Genomic DNA, 22,227 nt, shown 5'->3' with positions numbered 1-22,227 from the left:
CCATGTGGCTGAGTTCCCTGACTACACAAGGATCACACTACTGATACCTTAGCTGTTCCCTCCCCATGAATGGCAAGGAATGGTTGCTTATCTTCTTGGAGCATTGGAACTCATGGCTATGGCTGCCATGTCGGACAGCCCTTGCTGTGGCTGGGTAGTGCCCATGGGGAGAGCCACTGGTTGGAGTGGGTGATATCAGGGTGGATGTTTCACGCATGAACCATATCAAGCTGCAAAAATCTTTCTGTTCTGAAATGGCTGTCTCTTTGAATGTTGAAGGATCATTGAATGCTGCTTTGTATGACCCGGCTACCTTCCCTGGCTACACCATGGGAGAAGGGCTAGGCTCACCTGTGTGTGTCAACAGTGCTGACTGCCACGCCCTTCGTTTGATTGCCCGGCTTAAAAGAGAGTAAAGAAGACCAAAGAATACAAGTCCCTAGATTGCCTGTTGTATGCTGAGGGTTGCCAAAACTACGAGAGATTCCATCCGTTGAAACTATCTTCAACTTTTGCCTCTGTAACTTCATTTCCTCCTTCCACCTATTCTTCACACCCACTCCATTCTCCTCTTCCCTCCCCCTCCTGCAGTTCTCATGACCTCCCATCTGGGATCTGCTCCCCATCCCTGGCCAAAAAAGTGCCCCTCTCCTTTGGCACCTGTTGATGATCAAACTCCCTCCTGGGATCCCTCTCTTCGGTGTCTCTCAGGCTAGAAGACTCCTACCAGCACTCAGCCACGAGACTCACCATCTGTGCACCCCAAGGTCACCCACTATCCTTCACTTCCAGATCTCGCAGATGCCTGTATCCCTCTGTGCCCTGTACTCCTCCACCTCTGAAAGAGAAGAATAAGTATAAATCCCAAGACAAGCGCCCCTCCCCCCCCCCACCCCCCCCCCCCCCGATGCCCCTGGCGGTGCCCTCTCCCCCCTCGCAACCTGAATCTAATATCTTATTTATGGATGTCACCATATCCTTCTCAGTGTCGACTACTGACGGAGTGACGTAACCTACTCTCGGCTTCTTTATGTCTAACCTGGACTCTCGCCACATAATCATCCAGTGGAATTCAAACGGATACTATTGTCACCTACTGGAAAAGCAACATCTTGTCACTTCCTATTCTGCGTTCTGTCTTGTACTTCAAGAAATGCATTTTCATGACGACAATTCTCCAACATTTTTGGTTATCAGGCATTCTGTCAGAACCATGCTAACTCCATTGTAGCTTCTAGTAGTGTCTGCACTTCAGTTCGCTCCAATGTCATACCCCCTAAATTGCAACGTGGAAGCAGTAGTAGTTAGAGTGCAAACGACTCCGGCAATCACCATTTGCAATGTCTACCTCCCTCCAGGTAGGCCACTTCCTTAAGTTGCACTGTCTACCTTAATCCAGCAACTCCCACCACTGTTACTCCTCCTTGGGAACTTAAATGCCCATCACCCACTGTGAGGGAGTATCACTTCAACAGGTAGGAGCTTCCTAATTGATCAACTTATTATGTAACTTGATTTCTCTCTCCTCAGTAATGGTTCCCTACCCACTTCAGTGCCACTCGTGAACGTTTCCTGCTATCGGTCTCACCATCTCCTCCCGTGCCCTCATTGCTTTCCTACATTGGTCATCCCATAATGACCTTTGTGACAGTGACCATTTTACAGTGATTCTATTGTTCCCTTGCTGCCACCAGGCATACAGGCCTCCATGTTGGGCATTATGCAGTGCCAGTTGGACTTCATATACATCTGCTGTGCACTATGACACCTGCCTCTCAAATTGCATTGATGTAGTCATGCAAGGTGTGTCTGCCACTATTCTTCAAGCTGCTGGCACTGGTGTTCCCCTATCCACAGGTCCCCCTCATCATCTACCAGTACCATGGTGAACCAAGAATGTCACAGTCACTGTCCAGGACCACCGATGGTCGCTGCAGAGATTAAAGTGACACCCTTCGGAGACCAACCTCCTCGCTTTTAGGAGCCTCCATGCTATGGCTCATTACCTAGGGAGCGCTATATTTCCTCGCTGGGGATGTATGCCTCTTCATTGCAGGTTTGGTCCAAGATCCCTTGCCTTCTGAGCCACCAGCGATGGTCACCTGTCCAGAGGCTTAACCTTCAAGGTGCTCGTGCACTGACACATTGGTCCTTGCAGAACACCTCGTGACACACTTCGTGACGGCATCAGTGTTCTCTTCCTGTCCTCCTACCTTTCTCCAGCAGAAACGCAGAGTTGAATAGACCTCCCCCCTCCCCCCCCCCCCCCCCCCCTGTTTCATCCCACATCACGCTGAGCCCTGTAATGAACCTTCCATGGTATGGGAATTCTTACAGGCTCTTACCTCTTCACGAGACACAGGCCCTGGCTCGGATTCCATCCACAACCAGATGATCGAACACTTTGACATTCCCCAGAGGCAACATCTCCTCATGGTCTTCACTCACATTTGGCTCATGGGTGCTTTTCTGTCACAATGGCAAGATGGTATAGTTATCCCTGTCCTTATGACCAGGAAGAACTCAACACCTCTCGACAGATACCGCCAAATTAGCCTGACGAATGTACTTTGTAAACTGCTCGAGAGGATGGTCACCTTCAGATTATATTGGGTACTCGAATCTCAGGGCCTTTTGTCCCCGATTCAGTGTGGCTTCCATACAGGACAATCTCCAACTGACCATTTACTGAATTGGAAACAGCCATCTGACAGGATTTACCCACTGCCAGCACCTTGTTGCGGTCTTCTTTGACCTACATAAGGCATATGACATGGCTTGGCGCCATCACATTTTAGTTGCCGTCCATGACATGGGCTTCTGTGGTTCTCTTCCAGTTTTTATCCATCAGTTTTTATCTCACCAGCCATTCCAGGTTGGAATTTGGCACTTCACTCAGCACCACTTAGATTCAGGAGAACTGTATCGTACAGGATTCTGTGCTCAGCATCATGCTCTTCCTCATTGCCATCAATGATGTTGTGACCTCTGTGAGGCCTCTGGTTACCCCAGCATTGTACGTCAACAATTTTTGCATCTGGTGCAGCTCCCACTCGCTAGTATCTGCTGAGCGCTGGCTTCAAGACACCATCCTATGAACCTCTTTATGGGCCATATCTCATGGTTTCCAATTTTCTCCTTCAAAAACGTGGTTTATGTATTTTTGTCATCAGCCTACAGTACACCCCTATCCAGAACTTTATTTAGGCGACCACCAACCTCAATGTTGTAGCACAGCCCCACATTCACCACCCAAAGACTACTTGTATGTGGAAGCTTAATGCTCTGTCTCCTTGCCCTGACATTTTGGGATGCAGACCATTGCATTCTTCTCCATCTTTACTGTGCTTTGGTCTTGTCCAGATTAGATTATGGTAGTCAGGTTAATGGCTCAGCAGATCCTTCCACTTTGAAACTGCTTGTGCCAGTCCTTCATTGTGGTGTGCATCTGGCTATTGGTGCCTTTCACACTAGTCACATTGATAGTCTGCTCACAGAAGTGGAGATTCCCCCTCTACACATGGAACACAGCCAACTCCTTGTTTCTTATGCAATCACCATTCACCAATTCCTTGACCATCCTGTGTACCCTGTGCTCTTTGGCAGTGAGGGATTCTCCCTCCTGCCTGCCACTCACAGATGGGATTGCCAATTGGCAAGCGTCTCACTTCCCTCTGTTGAGATCTCCATCTCCACTCATTGGACTGCACCCTGCATCTTTCCTTCCATAACCTCCTCCCCCCCCTCCCCCCCCCCCCTTTGAAGGTGCCTAGACCATGGATTGACGCTTCCCTCTGATGAGATCTCCACTCATTGGACTTCACCCTGCATCTTTCCTTCCATAACCTCCCCCCCCCCCCCCTTTTGAAGGTGCCTAGGCCATGGATAAGGACCACTCTATTCCAGGGTCCTAAGATCTCTGTTGATCCTATGGTTTTCCGTTGTCTTGGTATGTGCCATCCTCGCAGTGTTCCAGGGTGCCACCATCTTTTACATTGATGATTTTAAGACTGGCGATAATGTGGAATAAACTTTCACATCTACTACTGGCTTTGAACACCATTTATTGTGGGGTCACGTAGTGTGTTCACAGCAGAACTTCTAGCCATTCACAAGGCCCTCCTTTTTGTTTTGATTTTTTTTCAGATTCAGTGAGCAACTTGCAGGCTATCGACTAATGCTCCTCTCATCACCCTTTGGTCTCTGCTATATAACCTTCTCTCTGCCTTTGGGCATGCCACCTGTTCAGTTGTCTTTCTCTGGGTCCCACATCATGTAGGAATCCCAGGGAATGAACTGGCTCACCATTTGGCTTATTCTCCATTTCCTTTCATGATTCCAGCTGCGGATATGCGGATCTACATCAAATATCTCTTTTCCCAAAAATGAAATGCCATATGGAGCGCCACTGCTCACAGTAATAAACTCAGCACAATCAAGGAGTATACTACAGTTTTGGTGCTCTTCCTCGCCCCTCTTGGAAGGAGTCCACTGTATTATTCCATTGACACATTAGTCATACCTGGCTCACCCCCTTTTTTCGCCTACATAAAATCCCACTCCTACAACATTGTTATTGAGCCAGACTGATGGTATCCCACATATTGGTGGAATCCCCCTTCTTTAGGCCCTATGTGCTAAGTATACTCTTCCTGATTCCTTAAACTGGTTGAACTGGTCCTCGTTCCCTTCCATGAAAGTGGTCTTTATTTCCAGATATAAGGTTCTACTTTAGTCTTGGAGCAGGGGCAGGTTGTTGTGGTTGGGATTTCCTTTCCAGTCTTCCTTGTCTGTGGCCCCATAACCTCCCCCTTTTTTTCCAGTTTTTAGATTCGGTCTCACCTTTCATGTTTTTTTCTGTGTGTGTGTTTAATTTTCATTATTTTGTAGTTTGACTCCTCTGACTGGATCCCTCCACTTTTAGCAGACCCTGACTAACTTCAGATTCGCAGAACTCATGACCTCGCCATTTGGTCCCATAACCCATCTCAGGTAATCAGTCAATTGATCAATCACTGTTCACCTTCAACTTGGCGCCATGAGACTGCCCGCCACTGGGGTTTAGCACCCCTCAACCGTTTCACTCTGTCCAATGCAGTGACTAGTCAACCAGCCAGCCCAGCCTGGCTGATTCCAGACACACTGTGTGGAGGTTTGTTGATCTAGAATTGGATTTTCACCCTGCAGTGGAGTGTGCACTAATATGAAACTTCCTGGCAGGTTAAAATTGTATGTATGTCTGAGACTCAAACATGGAACCATGCCTTTTGTGGATAAGCTCTACCAACTGAGTTACCCAAGCATAACTCATTACCTGTTCTCACAGCTTCTATTGTGTCAGTACCTTACCTCCTACCTTTCAGTCTTTTCTTCCAAGAGTGCTGCTCTCGCAAGTTCAGCAGGAGACCTTCCATGAAGTTTGAGAGGTAGAAGATGAGGTACTGGCAGAATCAATGCTGTGTGGATGGGTCATGAGTCAAGCATGGGTAACTCAGTCAGTAGAGCAATTGCCAGCAAAAGGCAAAGGTCCTGTGTTTGAGGCTTGGTTTAGCACACAATTTTAATCTGCCAGGAAGTTTCAGGTTTGTTGTTGGGATAGAATGGTTTGCATGCCTGTCACTGCAGCCTGACCATCCTACCCTGGTTTGTTGTTGTGTCGTGATTTTGTACATATACGACAATGTGGCCAACAAGGATGTGTGATGAGTATTTGGTGTGGTTTACATTTACATCTGTTTAAATGTATCCCTTCTGTGTTAACACGATGGTATCACAAAGATGTGCTTTTTAGGGGAGTTCGTGGACTATTTGAATCCATTTATCTTCAACCAAGGATACTAGGGGTTGATGGATTTGTGTTTGGTACATTGTTTTGGATGTGTACATGCAAACAGCCATCTATCTGATTGCATTGTGTATGAGTAAGATTGATTGTAGATCCTTAGTGTTAGCACAAAATAGTGTAATTTGGACACTAACAAGCAATCATTGGGCATTGTTATGCTACTGTTGGTTTGGTTAACATTGAGTTAAAGCCTGCAAGGGGAACATTGCAATGCAAGGAGCTGGAGGGTTAGCGGAGACTGTGGGAGTAGGTGCCTTGGTCATGGGGCAAGGTGACTCTTTGTGTCATTCCTCTGCTCTCTGTCTAACTTTTCTGCTGCTGCTGCTGCTGCTGCTGCTGCTGCTGCTGTGGGTTATAGTGAACATAAACTTTCAGTCGTAAGCGTATAAAGAAGATTTTATTGCTGTACTTTGAACCTGCTCAAGTAGAGATACAGGTCAGGGAGTGTGGTGGAAGTTGAACATAAGAAAGGAAAAGCTCAGATCACTAGTTTTGTTTTAGTAGTGTACTATCTGTGTGAACTCTTGGCCGCATGTCACTAAGGTGTTCATGTGTGACCCCTGTGCTACCTCGTGGCTTACTCAAGGATTTGAAATTATGGATTCAGTTCTCATTGTACAGAGAATCCAGAATTTTGGTAGGTTGCAGAGGGGGAATATCTGAAAAATTCTCAGTTTGGTTCATGCTCTCTAAAACCAACTTCCCAATCAGCAGTATAGGCAAGTAGACCTTGTTCAGCCCTATAAGGAAAAGAAGCCTGCTGGGCTGAAGGCTACTTGGAAGGTTATAGTGTTACATCAAAGCTATTTGCCACAAATAGCCCTGGCTCCAATGCTACTGCATTGGACATAGCCTCAGCAGTGCTGCCTACCACCTCTGAGTGCACTCAGCTGATCATCAACTCCAACACTGGAAAAGACAACCCTGAGAGAGCCCATGATTCATCAAGTGCACTGGAAAATAAAATTATCAGTTTTAATGAAGAAAAATGGTATTTCTAATTAGCCTCCGTGTATTTGTAGTTTGCTGCTGCACAGGCAGGGAGTGTGTCATGCTGTTGTGGTGTGTTCCAGTAACCAGGTGGTACCGCAAAGCAGTCGCATCAAGCACTTGCTGCAGGAACTCCTGGATGATGCCCAACAATACTTCAATACTGGATTATATGCAGAGGAATGCCGTGATGAAAGCAGAAGTCTATTTGTGTCTGTTGGCTGCTACATACAACACTCATCTTGAGACTTTGGCAGCTTATTAATATCTTATTAGACGTGTTTCCAAACATAAAACTGCCTCAACAAGCCATCTTCAAAAGTCAAAATTAAATTAATGCATTGTGTACAGACTGGAGCCATTTTCACTAAAGAACTACAGGAGATTGTTGTGCCAGTGTTGTCATAATCATTAAGTTCAATCTATTTGTATGTTTTTGGAATAGTGCAGCAGGTGCATCTCAATGTGAGATAAATATGGAAAGGCAAGTTGTTCAAGTGTTCATGGATGACCCTAATGTTAACAAAGTATTCCTAAAAGAGCTGAAAAGCAAGCTCAATGTCGAGGGTAATCCAGAGGGGTAGCTGCGACTCTTAGGAATTCCAATAGCAACCTTAGGCTTTGGTTTGTAGCTTCATATACCCGTCCTACCTCCTTCACACATGTTTAGGCATCTGTTAAATATTTGCTGATCCCAGACTGACACCACTTTATTTTCCACCCACCAAACATCACGAAACTAATGTGGGAAAACAGTAGTGCTGGTAATATTGTTGTAACTAACAGTGTTGGAAGGGAAAATTTTTAAATACATTACATGAAGCTCTTAGAAACTGAACAAGACTCCAGTCAACCCTAGTACAATATGTCTTAAAAGTACCATGCACTGTATGTAAGCAACATGTCCCAAAGCCCAGAAGCATGGGATCCTCTGGATTACCTTCAACTTGGAGCTTGCCATTCAGCACTCCTAGGAATGCCCTGTTTACATTAGGGTCATCCCTGGACACTTGAACAACTTGAATTTTCACATTCACCTCAAACTGGTATGCACATACTTCAAATCCTTCAACAAAATCATTTGCAGCACGTTTTCTCACAAGCACAGTCAAAAAGAGAGAGTAAATAAAATTATGATAATATTAATGACAAATAAAGATGTGTTGTAGCGAATGTCTGTACCAAAATACAAGCCTGAACAATAAGCACATAAATAGGTTACCAACAAATAAGAAGGAAAAATATCAACCCATTTTCTTGTAGTTAACCCTATTAAATCAATGGTATAAGTAAAAAGTACATAACATAGGATCACACCATAAGTAATAGTCATCTCAGGTGAGCAGCGCTAGTATACAACATGAGATTTCGGATAGCTATTCATATTGCAGTAGTGTCAGTTGTTACCTAGATTGATATACCAGGGTGTATGCGATCCAGGACCACCACAAGATCTGGGAAAAACCCGGGAATTTTTTAGAATTCTGGAAATTTTTATTATTTTAGTCTCCAGTTAATTTTTTCTAATTTTGTCTGGTCAGAACCGATACTCTGACAATGGATATTACTGTACCCCACTACTGCAGAATAATACTGCAGCAATAAAACATAAAGGAGAGAAAATAAAACTGAAGATGTGGAGGAAATGCGCCATATACAACAAAAAAACACAGTGCTCATACAAGCGTCTGCCAACAGCAAAATGTTTCAAAGGCTTTAGGAAGACTATGCAATGCTTCATAACATCAAATTGCCTCCAGTGAGTACGACGTCACAACTGTTTCCATTAGATTCATTTTAGCAGTTATGAGTGGGCTGATGCACATGCACAGTTTAGTCACGTATGAGTAGTACCTTCTCCCGCTTCTGACTATGTAAGCTTGGCTTTGTAAGCAATCATAGCAAGCAGGTACATGCTACTGGGAAAAATTTTTGTGGCATGCCCAAGCTGCAGATTCACACATGCGCAGAAGGCTCGGATGTTGTAGCTTGGGGGTGTGGGGGTGGGGGGGGGGGGGTGGGGGGGGGGGCAGACCGTGGTATCTGACCCAGACAGTGATTTCGGGGAGGTGGGGGTGGCAAATTCATATTCTTGAGGGGGAAAGAAACATTGTTTCACAGAGCTCCTAGCATCCAGCACATGTGGACCTATCGATTATTCATATGATTTTGAAACGCATACCTGTTGATTGCTAACTGAATCGTAAGTTTATTTTTGAATTTGTGCATTGTGTATGTGATGTGTCTGTCAGGGGAATCCTCATCACATCTAGAAATAGACTTTCCTGCAGACAAAAGGGGACAGGGCTATACAAGCTGAGGGGAGTAAAGCTGAATGGATGAATGCCAATCACTATCTGATTATGTGGTTGATTGGGTTTGCGAATGATCATCATTATCGTTACTAGCAAAGTCCACAGATTCAAACTACCAGAGTGAAAATAAACGACTAACAGGAATAACAGGTAAGAAAGATTGCATATTATCTTCTCGCTGTATCCAAGAAAATTAATTTTTCGCGGAACGTTTTTGACCAGCTCGCTACACTAATAAGTCCCCGGTCAGCAGCCGCTTAAGTACTGTTCTGTGAGTAGCATGGAGTAGCCTAATCAGAAAATAATCGCAGGATGACTAAAACGGTGATTGTGGCAGGGTCAGTGAAGTTAACTGGCGAATAAATTTTGACAATGGCAGGCATAGTTACATACTTAGTGATGAAAGGATTGTCTGCTAGAATGAGGAAGGAGAAGAAACGGGAACATCACATAATTTGTGAAAGAATATGGCGATTCCAAATTTATATAAAAATTTCGTACGACTACTTTCTGATCTCGTGCTTGAGAAACTGTAGCATATGAATGAAATGTGAAACTATTTCCTAGTATAAAGCTTTTTGCATGTAGGCCCAATAGGCATTTATATTGGTACTTTGTGAATTATATTCTATCGTGTTATAAAAATGACCATTTCGTATATTTGGTGTGTGTTACAATTGCTGCAACATTAGGAAAGCTTATTTTGTTTTATCTAGCAGACAGTGGAAAATAGACGTAATCAGATTGAGGAACCACACCAGTCTTGTGTACTATTTGTATTAACAGCTTTTTCAGTATTAGATAGCGACATTTCGATTTTTTCATGTAGCAAAACTTTTAATGAACTTTGATGAGGTAACAGATGCTTTGGCAGGAAGGAAAGGCCATGTAAAGCTGTAGCAAGATTAGAGAAAAAAACGGTAGGAGCTATGGGTTGAAGTAATGTGTACTGTCTTGCTTGTCTTTACTGATTTTATATATCCTATATTTAATTTTATGTCACACAAAACAGCAAGTTATTAGCTAATAGGCAATAAAGAGTGCAAATTTTCTGAAGGGTTCTTGGTCTCCCGGTTATAAATGATCCCATCTGGTATTAATTGCCAGGTGGTTTTTTTTAAGAAAAAATGGGGGGGGGGGGGGGGGGGACAGAATGTCAAACATGCTGACAGGGAGCAGGAGAGGCACCACAGGACATTTTAATTTTCACTGTCCTGAATATAGTTTGATAGCATCCATTCCAAAATATACACGCTTCAATTCCACAGAGCGAAATAGAGAGATGTGTGATTGAAGAACGCTGTGTGAAGAGGCATGGCACTGCATTTTGGCACACCTAAGACCAAATAACATGTCTTACAATTCCTCGAACACATATGCTTATGTATCAGACTCTTCAGAAAGATGTGCGTCACAAAATGAGCATATTTTTGAAAATTTGAGTTTTTAACTTTTTGACGTCTTCCTAATCGCTCAAGGGAGGGGTTGGGGGGAGGGCGCCACTATCTACTATTGCCCCGGTTCGGAAATGTAGATCGGGGGCTGATGCACAGAGCAGTCTGAGTTATAATGAGGATGTGGGTAGTCTCCACATGATCCGTGTTTACATTTAGTGATTTTGCTGTTTCCTCATCATTTACTGCTCTCATGTCAAATAAAAACAAAACAGATTTTGGTGGCAGGAAGCTGTGAAGGAAATTAAACAGATTCACATAATTACGGAAGGCTAAAATATGTTATTAGTTTCAGATTTTATTTCCACGTTTCTGACAGGCAAGCATAAATCGCCTTACAGAACAGTGAAGTTATTTTTGTCAGTTTGCTAAAAAAAATCTGGTTTTTATTAATCTTTTCCACTGAGGCAGTCAATGTTTTTGGAACAAAGTGTGTAATTCCATACAATAGGCTAGAGTGCACTCTGTAATCTTCTATCACGTATGGCATTATGCCATAATAAAGAACCAAACATGAGTTATTACAGTACTGGTACTCCAAAAAAATTTACATCCCGAAAACCACACTGGAAAGCTTAATATCAGGTTGAGGCCTACTTCATTGGGAATCTGAACATACGAATGTGCCCCTTAAGTATGCATTTTAAATGTGCACATTTTGTATGGTTCACGAAATTCCAATGCTCTTGAAGTATCCTTTGATGTCTTGTTTCTGTTAATATTTTAGTCTTTTAATGTTTTACAAGTACGAACATAGAGGCTTCCTACGTCATCGTATCTGTGTAAGCATTGTGGCGCATGTCATCTGGCGCTCTGTGGCAACTGCTGAAACGAAACTGCTTCACGGGAAAATATTGCGAATGGTGGTTTGAAAAGAATTGCTTTCAAATCAAATTTCCTTTTGCGGAAGTTGAACTATGTGCGAGAAAGTAAAATGAATTTCTTAAATCACAGAGCATTTGACTCTCATTTAAAAATCTACTCTTCGATGACGAACCATTTAGAAGAATTTCAAGCCCAGAAGATCAGGCACTTGCACCATTACTAATAATTTTACGGGCACATGTGTGATGTATCTTAAAGTGTAACTCGCGCAAAACATATTAACATTATATGCGAAAGCTTAGCTTCTCTTGCAGCTTATTAACCTTAGAGACCAATATTAAATGTGAAATCTTTGTTTACCATGTAGCAACACTATGTATCTTAGTTTAAACCATTAACTTGAGTTCGCTCTACTGAACAGTTACGTTAGTATTGGCTGACCACATCACGTGTCGTATACTTTGAATATCCGCTTTCATCAGCTGGCGAGATCGCGTGAAATGAGCTGTGGCTGGTTTACAAAAGCGCATCACAATCGTGATTTCAATGATTCGGAAGATAACATGCGGTGTTTGGTGGAATTTGGATTCATACTTTCGTAATATGAAAATATGCAGCATACATGTTGGTGCAAATCAAAGATCTTTCCAAAACGTGTTTTTCGTTCCCTGAGTTTCATTTTCCTTAAGTGATGAGAAATTCTACGCTCGTGTATAAAACCATAACTATTCAAAGGATTGATAAGTTTTATAGTTCCAAGGGAGAATAAACTGCCATGTAACAAGGAAAAAGTGTTTTTTCACATGGGAGAAAATGTATTCTGAACCGGGAAATCTGGGAAAAGTCCGAGAATTTTTCTCCTTGTCTGTGTATGCACCTTGTACACATAGTGGGCTATTAATGTTACGGTGCGCAATACTACAGTGTAGACAATTATGATCTCTTTCTCCATTCTACACATAGACAGCACACCCACTGATAATTCATGCACTGTGCATGTAGATGTACTTTGCATATTTTATCAATGAGTGTGCTGTTGTGTAGAATGGGGAAGGTGCATGATCTCTAAGAGTTCGACTGAAGGCTGATTGTGATGACCTGGAGATTTGGCATTAGCATTATGGAAACAGCATGACATTTTGTGTGTTCAAGGAATGCTGTGGTGGATGTCTTAAGCACATGCCAAAACCGAAATGAAACCACATCCAGTCATCATGGGGTTGAGCAGCTACCTCTCATTACAGATGTCAGACTGGTAAAACAGAATAGCAGTGAACTGTAGCAGAACTAACATCGGACGTTAATGCTGGGTGAGTACGAGTGAGTCTTCACACACAGTGCACCGAACACTCCTAACAATGAGCATCTGCAGCCTGAGTTTCATTTTCCTTAAGTGATGAGAAATTCTACGCTCGTGTATAAAACCATAACTATTCAAAGGATTGATAAGTTTTATAGTTCCAAGGGAGAATAAACTGCCATGTAACAAGGAAAAAGTGTTTTTTCACATGGGAGAAAATGTATTCTGAACCGGGAAATCTGGGAAAAGTCCGAGAATTTTTCTCCTTGTCTGTGTATGCACCTTGTACACATAGTGGGCTATTAATGTTACGGTGCGCAATACTACAGTGTAGACAATTATGATCTCTTTCTCCATTCTACACATAGACAGCACACCCACTGATAATTCATGCACTGTGCATGTAGATGTACTTTGCATATTTTATCAATGAGTGTGCTGTTGTGTAGAATGGGGAAGGTGCATGATCTCTAAGAGTTCGACTGAAGGCTGATTGTGATGACCTGGAGGTTTGGCATTAGCATTATGGAAACAGCATGACATTTTGTGTGTTCAAGGAATGCTGTGGTGGATGTCTTAAGCACATGCCAAAACCGAAATGAAACCACATCCAGTCATCATGGGGTTGAGCAGCTACCTCTCATTACAGATGTCAGACTGGTAAAACAGAATAGCAGGGAACTGTAGCAGAACTAACATCGGACGTTAATGCTGGGTGAGTACGAGTGAGTCTTCACACACAGTGCACCGAACACTCCTAACAATGAGCATCTGCAGCCAACAATTCATGCATGTGCCAATGTAACATCACATCAGCAACTATGACTGAAATGGGCATGTAACCATGGGCACTGGACGTTGGTGCATTGGCAGAGCATTACATGGTCTGACGAATCCCGATATCTTCATCATCAGGCCTATGGGAGGTTACAGATCTGTCATCATCTAGGGAAACAGTCCTTGACACTTATACAGCGTGACGGAGGCAAGCTGGCTGCGACTCCATTGTGGTCTGGGGAACATTGATGTGGGCACACATGGGTCCAGTGGATCTTGTGTAAGGCACCGTGACAGCCTAGGAGTATCATACACTCATTCCAGACCACGTATACCCCTTTATGCCGATCGTTTCCTGATGGCAGTGGCATTTTTCAACAAGATAGTGCACCATTTCACAATTCTCCGAGTGTGATGGAGTGGTTCAAAGAACACAGATTCATGTTCCAACTGATGTGCTGACCATCCATCTTGCCAGGTCTGAGCGTGACCAAACATATCTAGGATATGATAGGACATGGCGTCAGAGCTCAGTGCCCTGCCTTTCTCATTAATTGTGTGTGCAGGTGTGGTGCCAGTTCTCTCCAGCCACCTACCAAGGCCTCATTACTTCCTTGCCATGATGGTTCGCTACTGTTACCCATGCCGAATGAGGACATACTGACTATTAAGTAGGCTGAACTGTATATGTAGAAGGTGTTTTGATATGGTTCTTGGCTTATATTACAGAGGTTATGCTGTATAGCTCTCGCCTCTTTAGTTTCTTATTTATCAACTTTTGTTATATTTAGCACACATCTATTAGATTTTTATGGAACAGGTCTGTTCTTTTCTTATATCTATTATGACGTTTTGTATAAAAGGAAATGATGTAGTCACATGATCTGTTTTACATTGTAAGTACTCATAAGTAGATTATGTTTATGTACCTATTAAGAATTTTATATTTTATTTCTTTTCATGTACATTACTAGTCCCATTTTGTACTTTTATTCCATTTTGTACTTATTCACTCTTGTGAAGATGGTCCACAACCAAAACCAGTAGATATTTAGGTTAAAATAAAAACAGCTGAGGGAATTTTTTCAAAGATGTTACACTATATGTTGTGGGAAGTTTTCCAAACATTTCGTCCAACTAATTTTCAGACGGATTTTAGAATGAGATTTTTAGGGTCTTGCATCTTATATTTCACTTATGAAATTGCAGCATTTTGATGTATTGGAGATTGATCAAATTTCCTCACTGTTACTAAGGGGCACGTATACACGTGGGAATGAATTGAGACTTCTCTTTTTCTCAGTCATTTATGCAAATGAATCAGGTGATTGCTCAAAGCCTCCCAACTGCAACTTTTAGGCTGCTGTTAATAGTTTAACTTGCCATACCTGTTTCACATACTGATGAGTTTCTGCCTCAGTCATTTAAATTCTTTGTCTACTCTTTCCCATCTAGCTACACTGGTCATTAGTTGACATTTTTAGGGCACCTACTTTTAGTTCTAAACATGCAGGTGTACATCCAAGAAGTCACCACCATAAATACTACAGCATTGTTAAAGTTCCTGATCCATTTCTTATGGTTGGCATGAGACCAGAGATCTAGTGCCAGTGATACAGCTTCTTTGTTACAAGAAACTCTTTGCTGGCATCGGTTGGTTCCTAAGGTGCTCTGTGCAAGAACATAATGCCTTTCAGAGAACAAATGTACTAGTTCCACTCGCCATTTTGTGTGGTTGATATGATCTCTCTGGAAAAGGATCATTGAAGTGAGCTGCAAGTGGATTACGAGGATGAATATTCAGGCAAAATACTTGTTAAACAAGCATTATTGTTATTGAGCAATATCAGGGATACCAGTCTCAGGGCCGGCCGCGGTGGTCGTGCGGTTCTAGGCGCTCCAGTCCGGAGCCGCGCTGCTGCTACGGTCGCAGGTTCGAATCCTGTCTCGGGCATGGATGTGTGTGATGTCCTTAGGTTAGTTAGGTTTAATTAGTTCTAAGTTCTAGGGGACTGATGACCACAGCAGTTGAGTCCCATAGTGCTCAGAGCCATTTGAACCAGTCTCAGCTCAATTTAGCTAGATTTGCTCAGGCATTCTGAGCTCTGAGTGGACTGTTTTTCGTCTTCGACTTGTGGGAACAATGTTGTCCTCAATTCTCCATTTGAAAACACCCCCCAGTGGAAGAGAGATAAAACTAAAAGTTACGATATTAATGAATATTAGCTTAATGTTTAATGTTTCTGACAATATCTGTTCGATAATAATGACTTATTGTTGTTGTGGTTGTCATGTCCTTAGTTTGAAGGCTGGTTTGATACACCTCTCCATGTTAGTCTATCATGTGTGTCATCATCACTGCACGCCTATCACAACCTTCATCCATTTGAACCTGCTTATTGTATTCAAGCCTTGGACTCCTTCAGCAATATTTATGCTCCACACTTTGTTCCACTACCAAATTGACAATTCCTTGAGGATGAGGATGCATCAAATGTGTTCTTTCAACCAGAGGTGTTGTGCCATAAATTTCTATTTTTCCCAATTTCACGGTTGCCTCATAATTTTTGTTCAATCCTGACATCCAATCATCAGCATTATCTTGTAGCATCACATTCCAAAAGCTTCTGTTCCATTCTGTTCTATGTGAATTGCCTATCACTCACATTTCACTTTTATACAAGGCTGCACTGCAGACAGACAGATTCAGAAAAGATATCCTTAGAGCTAAATTTAAGTTAGATGTTAACAAATTCCATTCCAGTATTTCAGATGTGTTTTCTTGCCATTGCCAGCCTGTGTTTCATCTCTTCTCTACTTTTATGCAAAGGTGTGTCTAATCTTGCTATAAGGAGTATCTATGCTTCTTGTGGTTATGCATGGTATCATCACATTGTGACCCCCACCTATGTTAGTCCACAGCTCATGGTCCAGTCGCTAGTGTTGCTGCCTCTGGATCACAGGATCCTGGGTTCTATTCCTGGCCGTGTGGGGGTTTTCTGTGTCCAGGGACTCTGTGTTTGTTTTGTACTCATTACTTCATCATCATCATTCATGGCAATGGCTAAATTGGACTGTGTAAAAAATGGGGCTTTCTAGTGGTGCTGATGACTGCGCAGTTAAGCAACCGACAAACCAAACATCATCATCACCGCCTATGTCACAAAGGCAATTGGCAGAACTGGCAGTAGAGGGTATGTAAAGCACGATCTGAGGATGCAGGGAACAGTGAAACCATTGTTGTTATGTGGAAAGAGAGCAGCAGCTACCTGGTTCATGCACCCGTGCCAAGTGCTGTTTATTGGCGACAAAAACTGGAATTAACATGCCACCACCACAACTGGACTTCCACTGGTAAGGAGAAACAGCAAGTGCCATCACCTGACTTCCCATGACCTTTGCTCAGCAAAAGAGGAGTCAAAATAAGCGAACACTTGTCTCGGCTTATCAGTAGATAGTTGATTGTTTCGGAAAAAAAGTCATGTTTTTTGACGTACTTCATGTACCTTTTAACACGGGATATCTTCAGAATAGATAGTGGCTCAGTGGTTAAGGTCATCGTTCGTAATTTTGCACTCCGTATTTGAAAACTGATTATTGTTTTTATTTTATTTATCTACCCATGTCTGTAGAAGGTTACTGAAAGCATCTTTCTTATGAAATTAGGAGTATAAAGGCATATTAATTGTAAAATCACAACTAGATATCACAATATGTCACACACATGTATTATGTAACATGCGTGTGGTACGTTGAGGGTCTACAATCTTTTTCAATTTCTTATGTGTTATTCATATTGTTTTTCTTCAGGAGGATTTTGTGCATTTCCATGGATGAGACTAATCGCAGAAACATTCAAAACACAGATATTCTGAATGGCACAAATGTTGCGTGAAGGTAGGTTTACCAAAGTGACATTTCTGTGTATGAATCTCACTCAGGAAAGAAACATCAATAACATTAGTTAAGATTTCGCATGTTGGCAATAATTTTGCAGTAAACCATGCATTATGGGTTATTTTTCTGAAAACTGGCACTTGCACTTACGAATCAAGATACACTACAGGAATTTCACAAAAATAATTTCAAACAATTTTGTTCTTTTTTAAAATCAGTTCACTTGACATACAAATTAGTAGACAAATAAGAACAATGTTATAGCAGCGTATAATGGAAAACATTCATAGAGTAATATTCTACAGGCATGGGTACATAAATAAAACCGAAAATAAGTAATAATAGGGTTACAAACACAGGGTGCAAAATTAAGAAGCCATGATGCCAACCATTGAGCCGCCATGTCTTCTGAAGACATCACGTGGTAAGAGGTGCATGAAGTACCTCGAAAATACCTTACTTTGACCCCTCTTCCATTGAGCAAAGTTTCTGTGGAATGAGGGTATAGCAGTTCCCATATTCTCCTCATGAGTGGTAACATGCAGCCCTTTTAGATGAATCATGTTTTAAACTCCATGAGGTAGATAGCCAGTGGCATGTATGGCACTGCAACAGTTGTGAGAAGGGTCCAGCCTGGAGGAGGGAGGTCTGGAGAATGTTTTTGTGTCATTCCCTGGGTGATCTTGTCATCCTGAAGGGCGCAGTGGAGCAATACAAGTAGGCATCCATTCTCAGGGACCATGTCCACACCTACACTTATCTATTCCTTGGCATTATGGCACCTACCAACAGGATAGTGCACGTGTCACACAGCTCATGTGGTTTGAAGAGCACCAGGATGAGTCTACCATGATCTCCTGGCCACCAAACAAGTTGGATTTAAACCCGATAGCAAATCTGTGGGACCACCTCAATTGGTTTATTTGTGCCATGGATCCTCAACTAAAACACCTAGATATCTGGCTGCTGTATTGGAGTTGGCGTGGCTCCACATCCCTGTTGGTATATTTCAGAATTTGAATGATTTTCTTCCTGCTTTTCCGCACTGCAAAAAGTGGTCATTCAGGCTTTTTACAGATGGTCACTTTAATGTCACTGGACTGTACAAGCTTCTACAGTTTTACATTTGCCCACTAGCCATTCCTGCCTATCATCTTTACACCTTTTGCCAGTCTCATTTTTTAGATGACATTATTCCCTTTTGCCTGCTTCATTTGCCACATTTTGATATTTTCTTCTTTTGTAAATTGAATTCAAGATGCCCTGTGTTATGTTTTGTTTTGTGCGTATTTGATCTTCTGCTACCTGCACTATTTCATATCTCAAAGCTACCCTTCTTTTTCAACTGTATTCTCTTCCCATGTTCCAGATGAACATTGCCTAATGCTTCTTCTGAAACACCCAACAGTCTCTGATCCTTTTCAATTTATTCATGTCCCATGTCCACAAGTTGCCACATACGTGTCATTCCTCAAGTTTTAGTTTGTACTCATAAGCAATAAAATAGGGTCAAACCTCATATCTTGCCATGGAAATGTTTCACAATGTAAAATCAGGTGTCAAAATATCTATCGCACCCTTGCATAATCAGTCTGAAACCTTCCGTGTCTCCAAGTCTCTTCCACATTTAGAGTCATCATTCATGAATCTTATTAAACCAAGAGTTAGTGATGACAGAATTATGCTGTGTGTAAAATTCTACTGGTCTATGACCTCCTCCTTTATTTTGTTCTCTTCCTTTCCCTACTACCAAATACATTCACTCAACACAATTAGTTTTTGGTCTCGTTTAAATATCTGTGCAAAGTAGTGTGTAAGCCTAGGGACCGATGACCTCAGCAGTTTGGTCCCATGGGAACGTACCACAAAGTTCCAAAATTTCCATACACACTTGTACTACCACAGTGGGCATTGCCTTAATGTCTGTAATAGCCACGACTATGTGCTCACTATGATGACCATAGAAGCTTACACCCACTCCGTTTTCTTATTCATTATTATACCTAGTTCTCCTATTTGGTTTTTTGTTGTGTAATAGAAAAGCCTATTATTCCTGCCAAAATGCTTCATTAATTCCCTATATTTGAAATGGGTACCTAACCATTTCGATTTTCAGATTCATTAACATACCCATCTGATTAAGGGAAATAACTTTACATACTCCAACCCCTCCCTAGAGAGCCCATGTTGTTTTTCTTGATGACATCCTGCTAAGTAGTCCTGCCTGAAGACTGAAATGAGGGACTATTTTACCTCTGGAATATTTCATTCAAGAGAGTGCCATCACCATTTAACTATGCAGAGGAGCTGTATGCTCTCCAGAGAAATAATAGCTGTAATTTGCCCATGCTTTCAATTGTTTACAGTACCAGCACAGCAAGGGTATGTTGTGTAACATTGAGACCAAATGAGGCAATCATCCAGATGTTGCCTCCTGCAACTACTGGAAATACTATTAGCTGTCCTCAGGAACCACATTTTTGTCTGGTTTCTACAGAGATATCTATCCATTGCAGTTGCAACTATGGTGTTACTATCTGTATCAATGAGACACGCAGGCCAATCCATTTGAGTTCATGAAGCATATCCGTAACACCTGCGTGTTTATTGACCCTGCAGATAACAAATCTATGGCCCTGTAGTGAATTGCATCAATTTCTTACTTTATTCTGACCTTGGACCTTGGGGAGGGGGGGGGGGGGCAGGGATATCCGAGACACTAGAGCAGTACTCGTTAATTGATCACACCAATTTTCTACGCACAGTCGACCATTCACCTTCCCCACTACCATCCTTATATGCTCATTCCCTTTACTATCACTTTTGGATGTTACCCCTGAATATTTAATAAATGTGACTGTCCAAAGCACTACACTACTAATATCATATTGTAACCTTTGGTATTGCATATCCTCGACGTTTGCATTAACTTAAATTTATCCAAATTTGGAGAAAGTTGTCATTCTTTGCATCAACTAGAAATTTTGTCTAAGTTATCTTATATCCTCATTCAGTTACTCAATGGTGATACCTTTCCATACATCTCAACATCATCAGCAAAGAGCTGCAGATTTCTGCTTGCGATGTCTGTTACATCATTTGCATGTGTAGAGAATATGTGTGGTCCTAACACACTTCCCTGGAGCACACCTGACGATATCCTTGTCTCTGATGAACACTCACCATCAAGGACAGTTACTGGTGTCTGTTACTTAAGAAACTTTGAGCCATTCACATATCTGGCAAGCTATTGTGCCTACGTGTACCTTTGTTAATAGTCTGCAGTGGGGACTGTATTAAATGCTTTCCAGAAATCTAAGAATATGGAATCTGCTTGTTGTTCTTCATACGTGGCTTGTGGGATATCATGTGAGAAAAGGACCATTTGAGTTTTGCATTAATTGTTCTTTCGTAATCCATGCTTAACTGTAGACAGAAACTCTTCAGCCTCAAAGAAATTTACATATTTGACTTATGAATATGCGGCAAACTGATGTTAAGGATGTTGGTCTGTAATCTTGTGGGTCTGTTCTTTTCCCTTCTTATACACGGGAATCATGTGCACTTTATTGTAGTCACTTGGGGTTTTGTGCTGGGTGAAATGTTGGTGATAAATACAAGCTAAGTAAAAGATAGTACCACAGAGCACTCCCTGTATAATCGAATTTTCATTCCATCTGGACCAGGTGATTTACTTTTTTTCCTAACTCTTTTAGTTGCTTCTCTGCATTGAGATACTATTATTATGTCCTTCATATGGGAATGTGTATGATGGCCAGCTGATGGTATGTTTGTACAATCCTCTGTGGTGCTTAAATCCATCTTTCACAGCAGCATGTGGGTGTGTTTTACTAGGGCATTGAAGGAAGGTGGGAATATATGACAGCAGTAGGGAAGTGCTACACCTGTAAGGAAATTAAATTCACATATAACTTTGCCGTGAAAAGGGGGCATCATGTTGAATAAAGACATGCAGTTAGCCCACAATGGTCATGAAAAGGTACACACGTTACTGCACCTCTCACTCAGTTTCAGATACTAACCAGTAACACAGACTCAGTGTATTACCCTTGCAGCCTGTGCATATTGCACTGTTGTACTGAACAGCAAGTCAATTTAATTACACTGTGCACATCTGGCACAGAGCCAGAAGTCACCATCCATACAATCTCCTCACAGCACTCTACATTATCGTCAATTTGCCTCTACCCACCTCTCCTTATGGTCATGTTTCTTTGTCTTTAGGCTCTGAGGCAGAACCCTCAGAATTATCAGTCAGCAAACCATCACAATATTCAGGGATCAGACCCAGAAAGAGATTTAATCTAATGACTCTACTTGAATTCTGTGAGTTGAAGCAGAAAAGAGAAAAATGCTGTTCTAATAGGAAGCAAAATTTTTGTTACCTATTTTTACACCACCTGCAATTTGAAACAAGTGCACAGCATGTGTAAGAAGTCCCATAGCAAGCAGATGGCAACACCATGATTAAAAATGTGTAATGTAAGAAACTTGGACATTCATCTAGGGACAGGAAAACTTAATTCGCCTTTATAGCAAGGAGCTGTTTGACTCATTTCTCATGAAATTCAAAATTGTCTGTTAATTACCGAAACTTTTAATCTCATGTACATTATTACAACTTCAACTCACAATGTGTCATAGCACCTAGGCTGCTTGTGCAGTTTTTGGGGTCTTCAGTTTATGGTAATGAGTAACTTTACATAAATTCCCTGAAAACATAGCCAAAACAAAAATTGTAGGTAAGTTCTCCTCAAAGTATGAGTAATTTTTCAGAGAGAAGTGTTCCAATTTTTACTATCT

General features: G+C 41.9%; 2 protein-coding genes across 6 annotated transcripts in view; both read left to right on the top strand.

Annotated features, from left to right (window-relative positions):
- LOC126426959 (zinc finger protein 726-like) overlaps positions 1 to 22,227 on the top strand; it is an 809,906-nt gene that overhangs the window by 155,719 nt on the left and 631,960 nt on the right. The gene's annotated exons all lie outside the window — the stretch shown is intronic.
- LOC126426958 (uncharacterized) overlaps positions 1 to 22,227 on the top strand; it is a 474,113-nt gene that overhangs the window by 155,245 nt on the left and 296,641 nt on the right. Inside the window, exon 8 of one of the 2 annotated variants that reach the window (XM_050089072.1) lies at positions 6,919 to 7,951. The exons of the other annotated variant lie outside the window; for it this stretch is intronic. Coding sequence (XP_049945029.1) covers positions 6,919 to 7,081 — 163 coding nt within the window. The 3' untranslated portion in view covers positions 7,082 to 7,951. Of the gene's footprint in view, positions 1 to 6,918; positions 7,952 to 22,227 lie in introns of those variants that run through there. 2 annotated transcript variants of the gene reach the window in all.

Source organism: Schistocerca serialis, chromosome 11 (genome assembly GCF_023864345.2).
Source record: "Schistocerca serialis cubense isolate TAMUIC-IGC-003099 chromosome 11, iqSchSeri2.2, whole genome shotgun sequence".
Classification (NCBI taxonomy): Eukaryota; Metazoa; Arthropoda; class Insecta; order Orthoptera; family Acrididae; genus Schistocerca; species Schistocerca serialis.
This window is presented reverse-complemented; position numbering and strand designations above follow the sequence as displayed.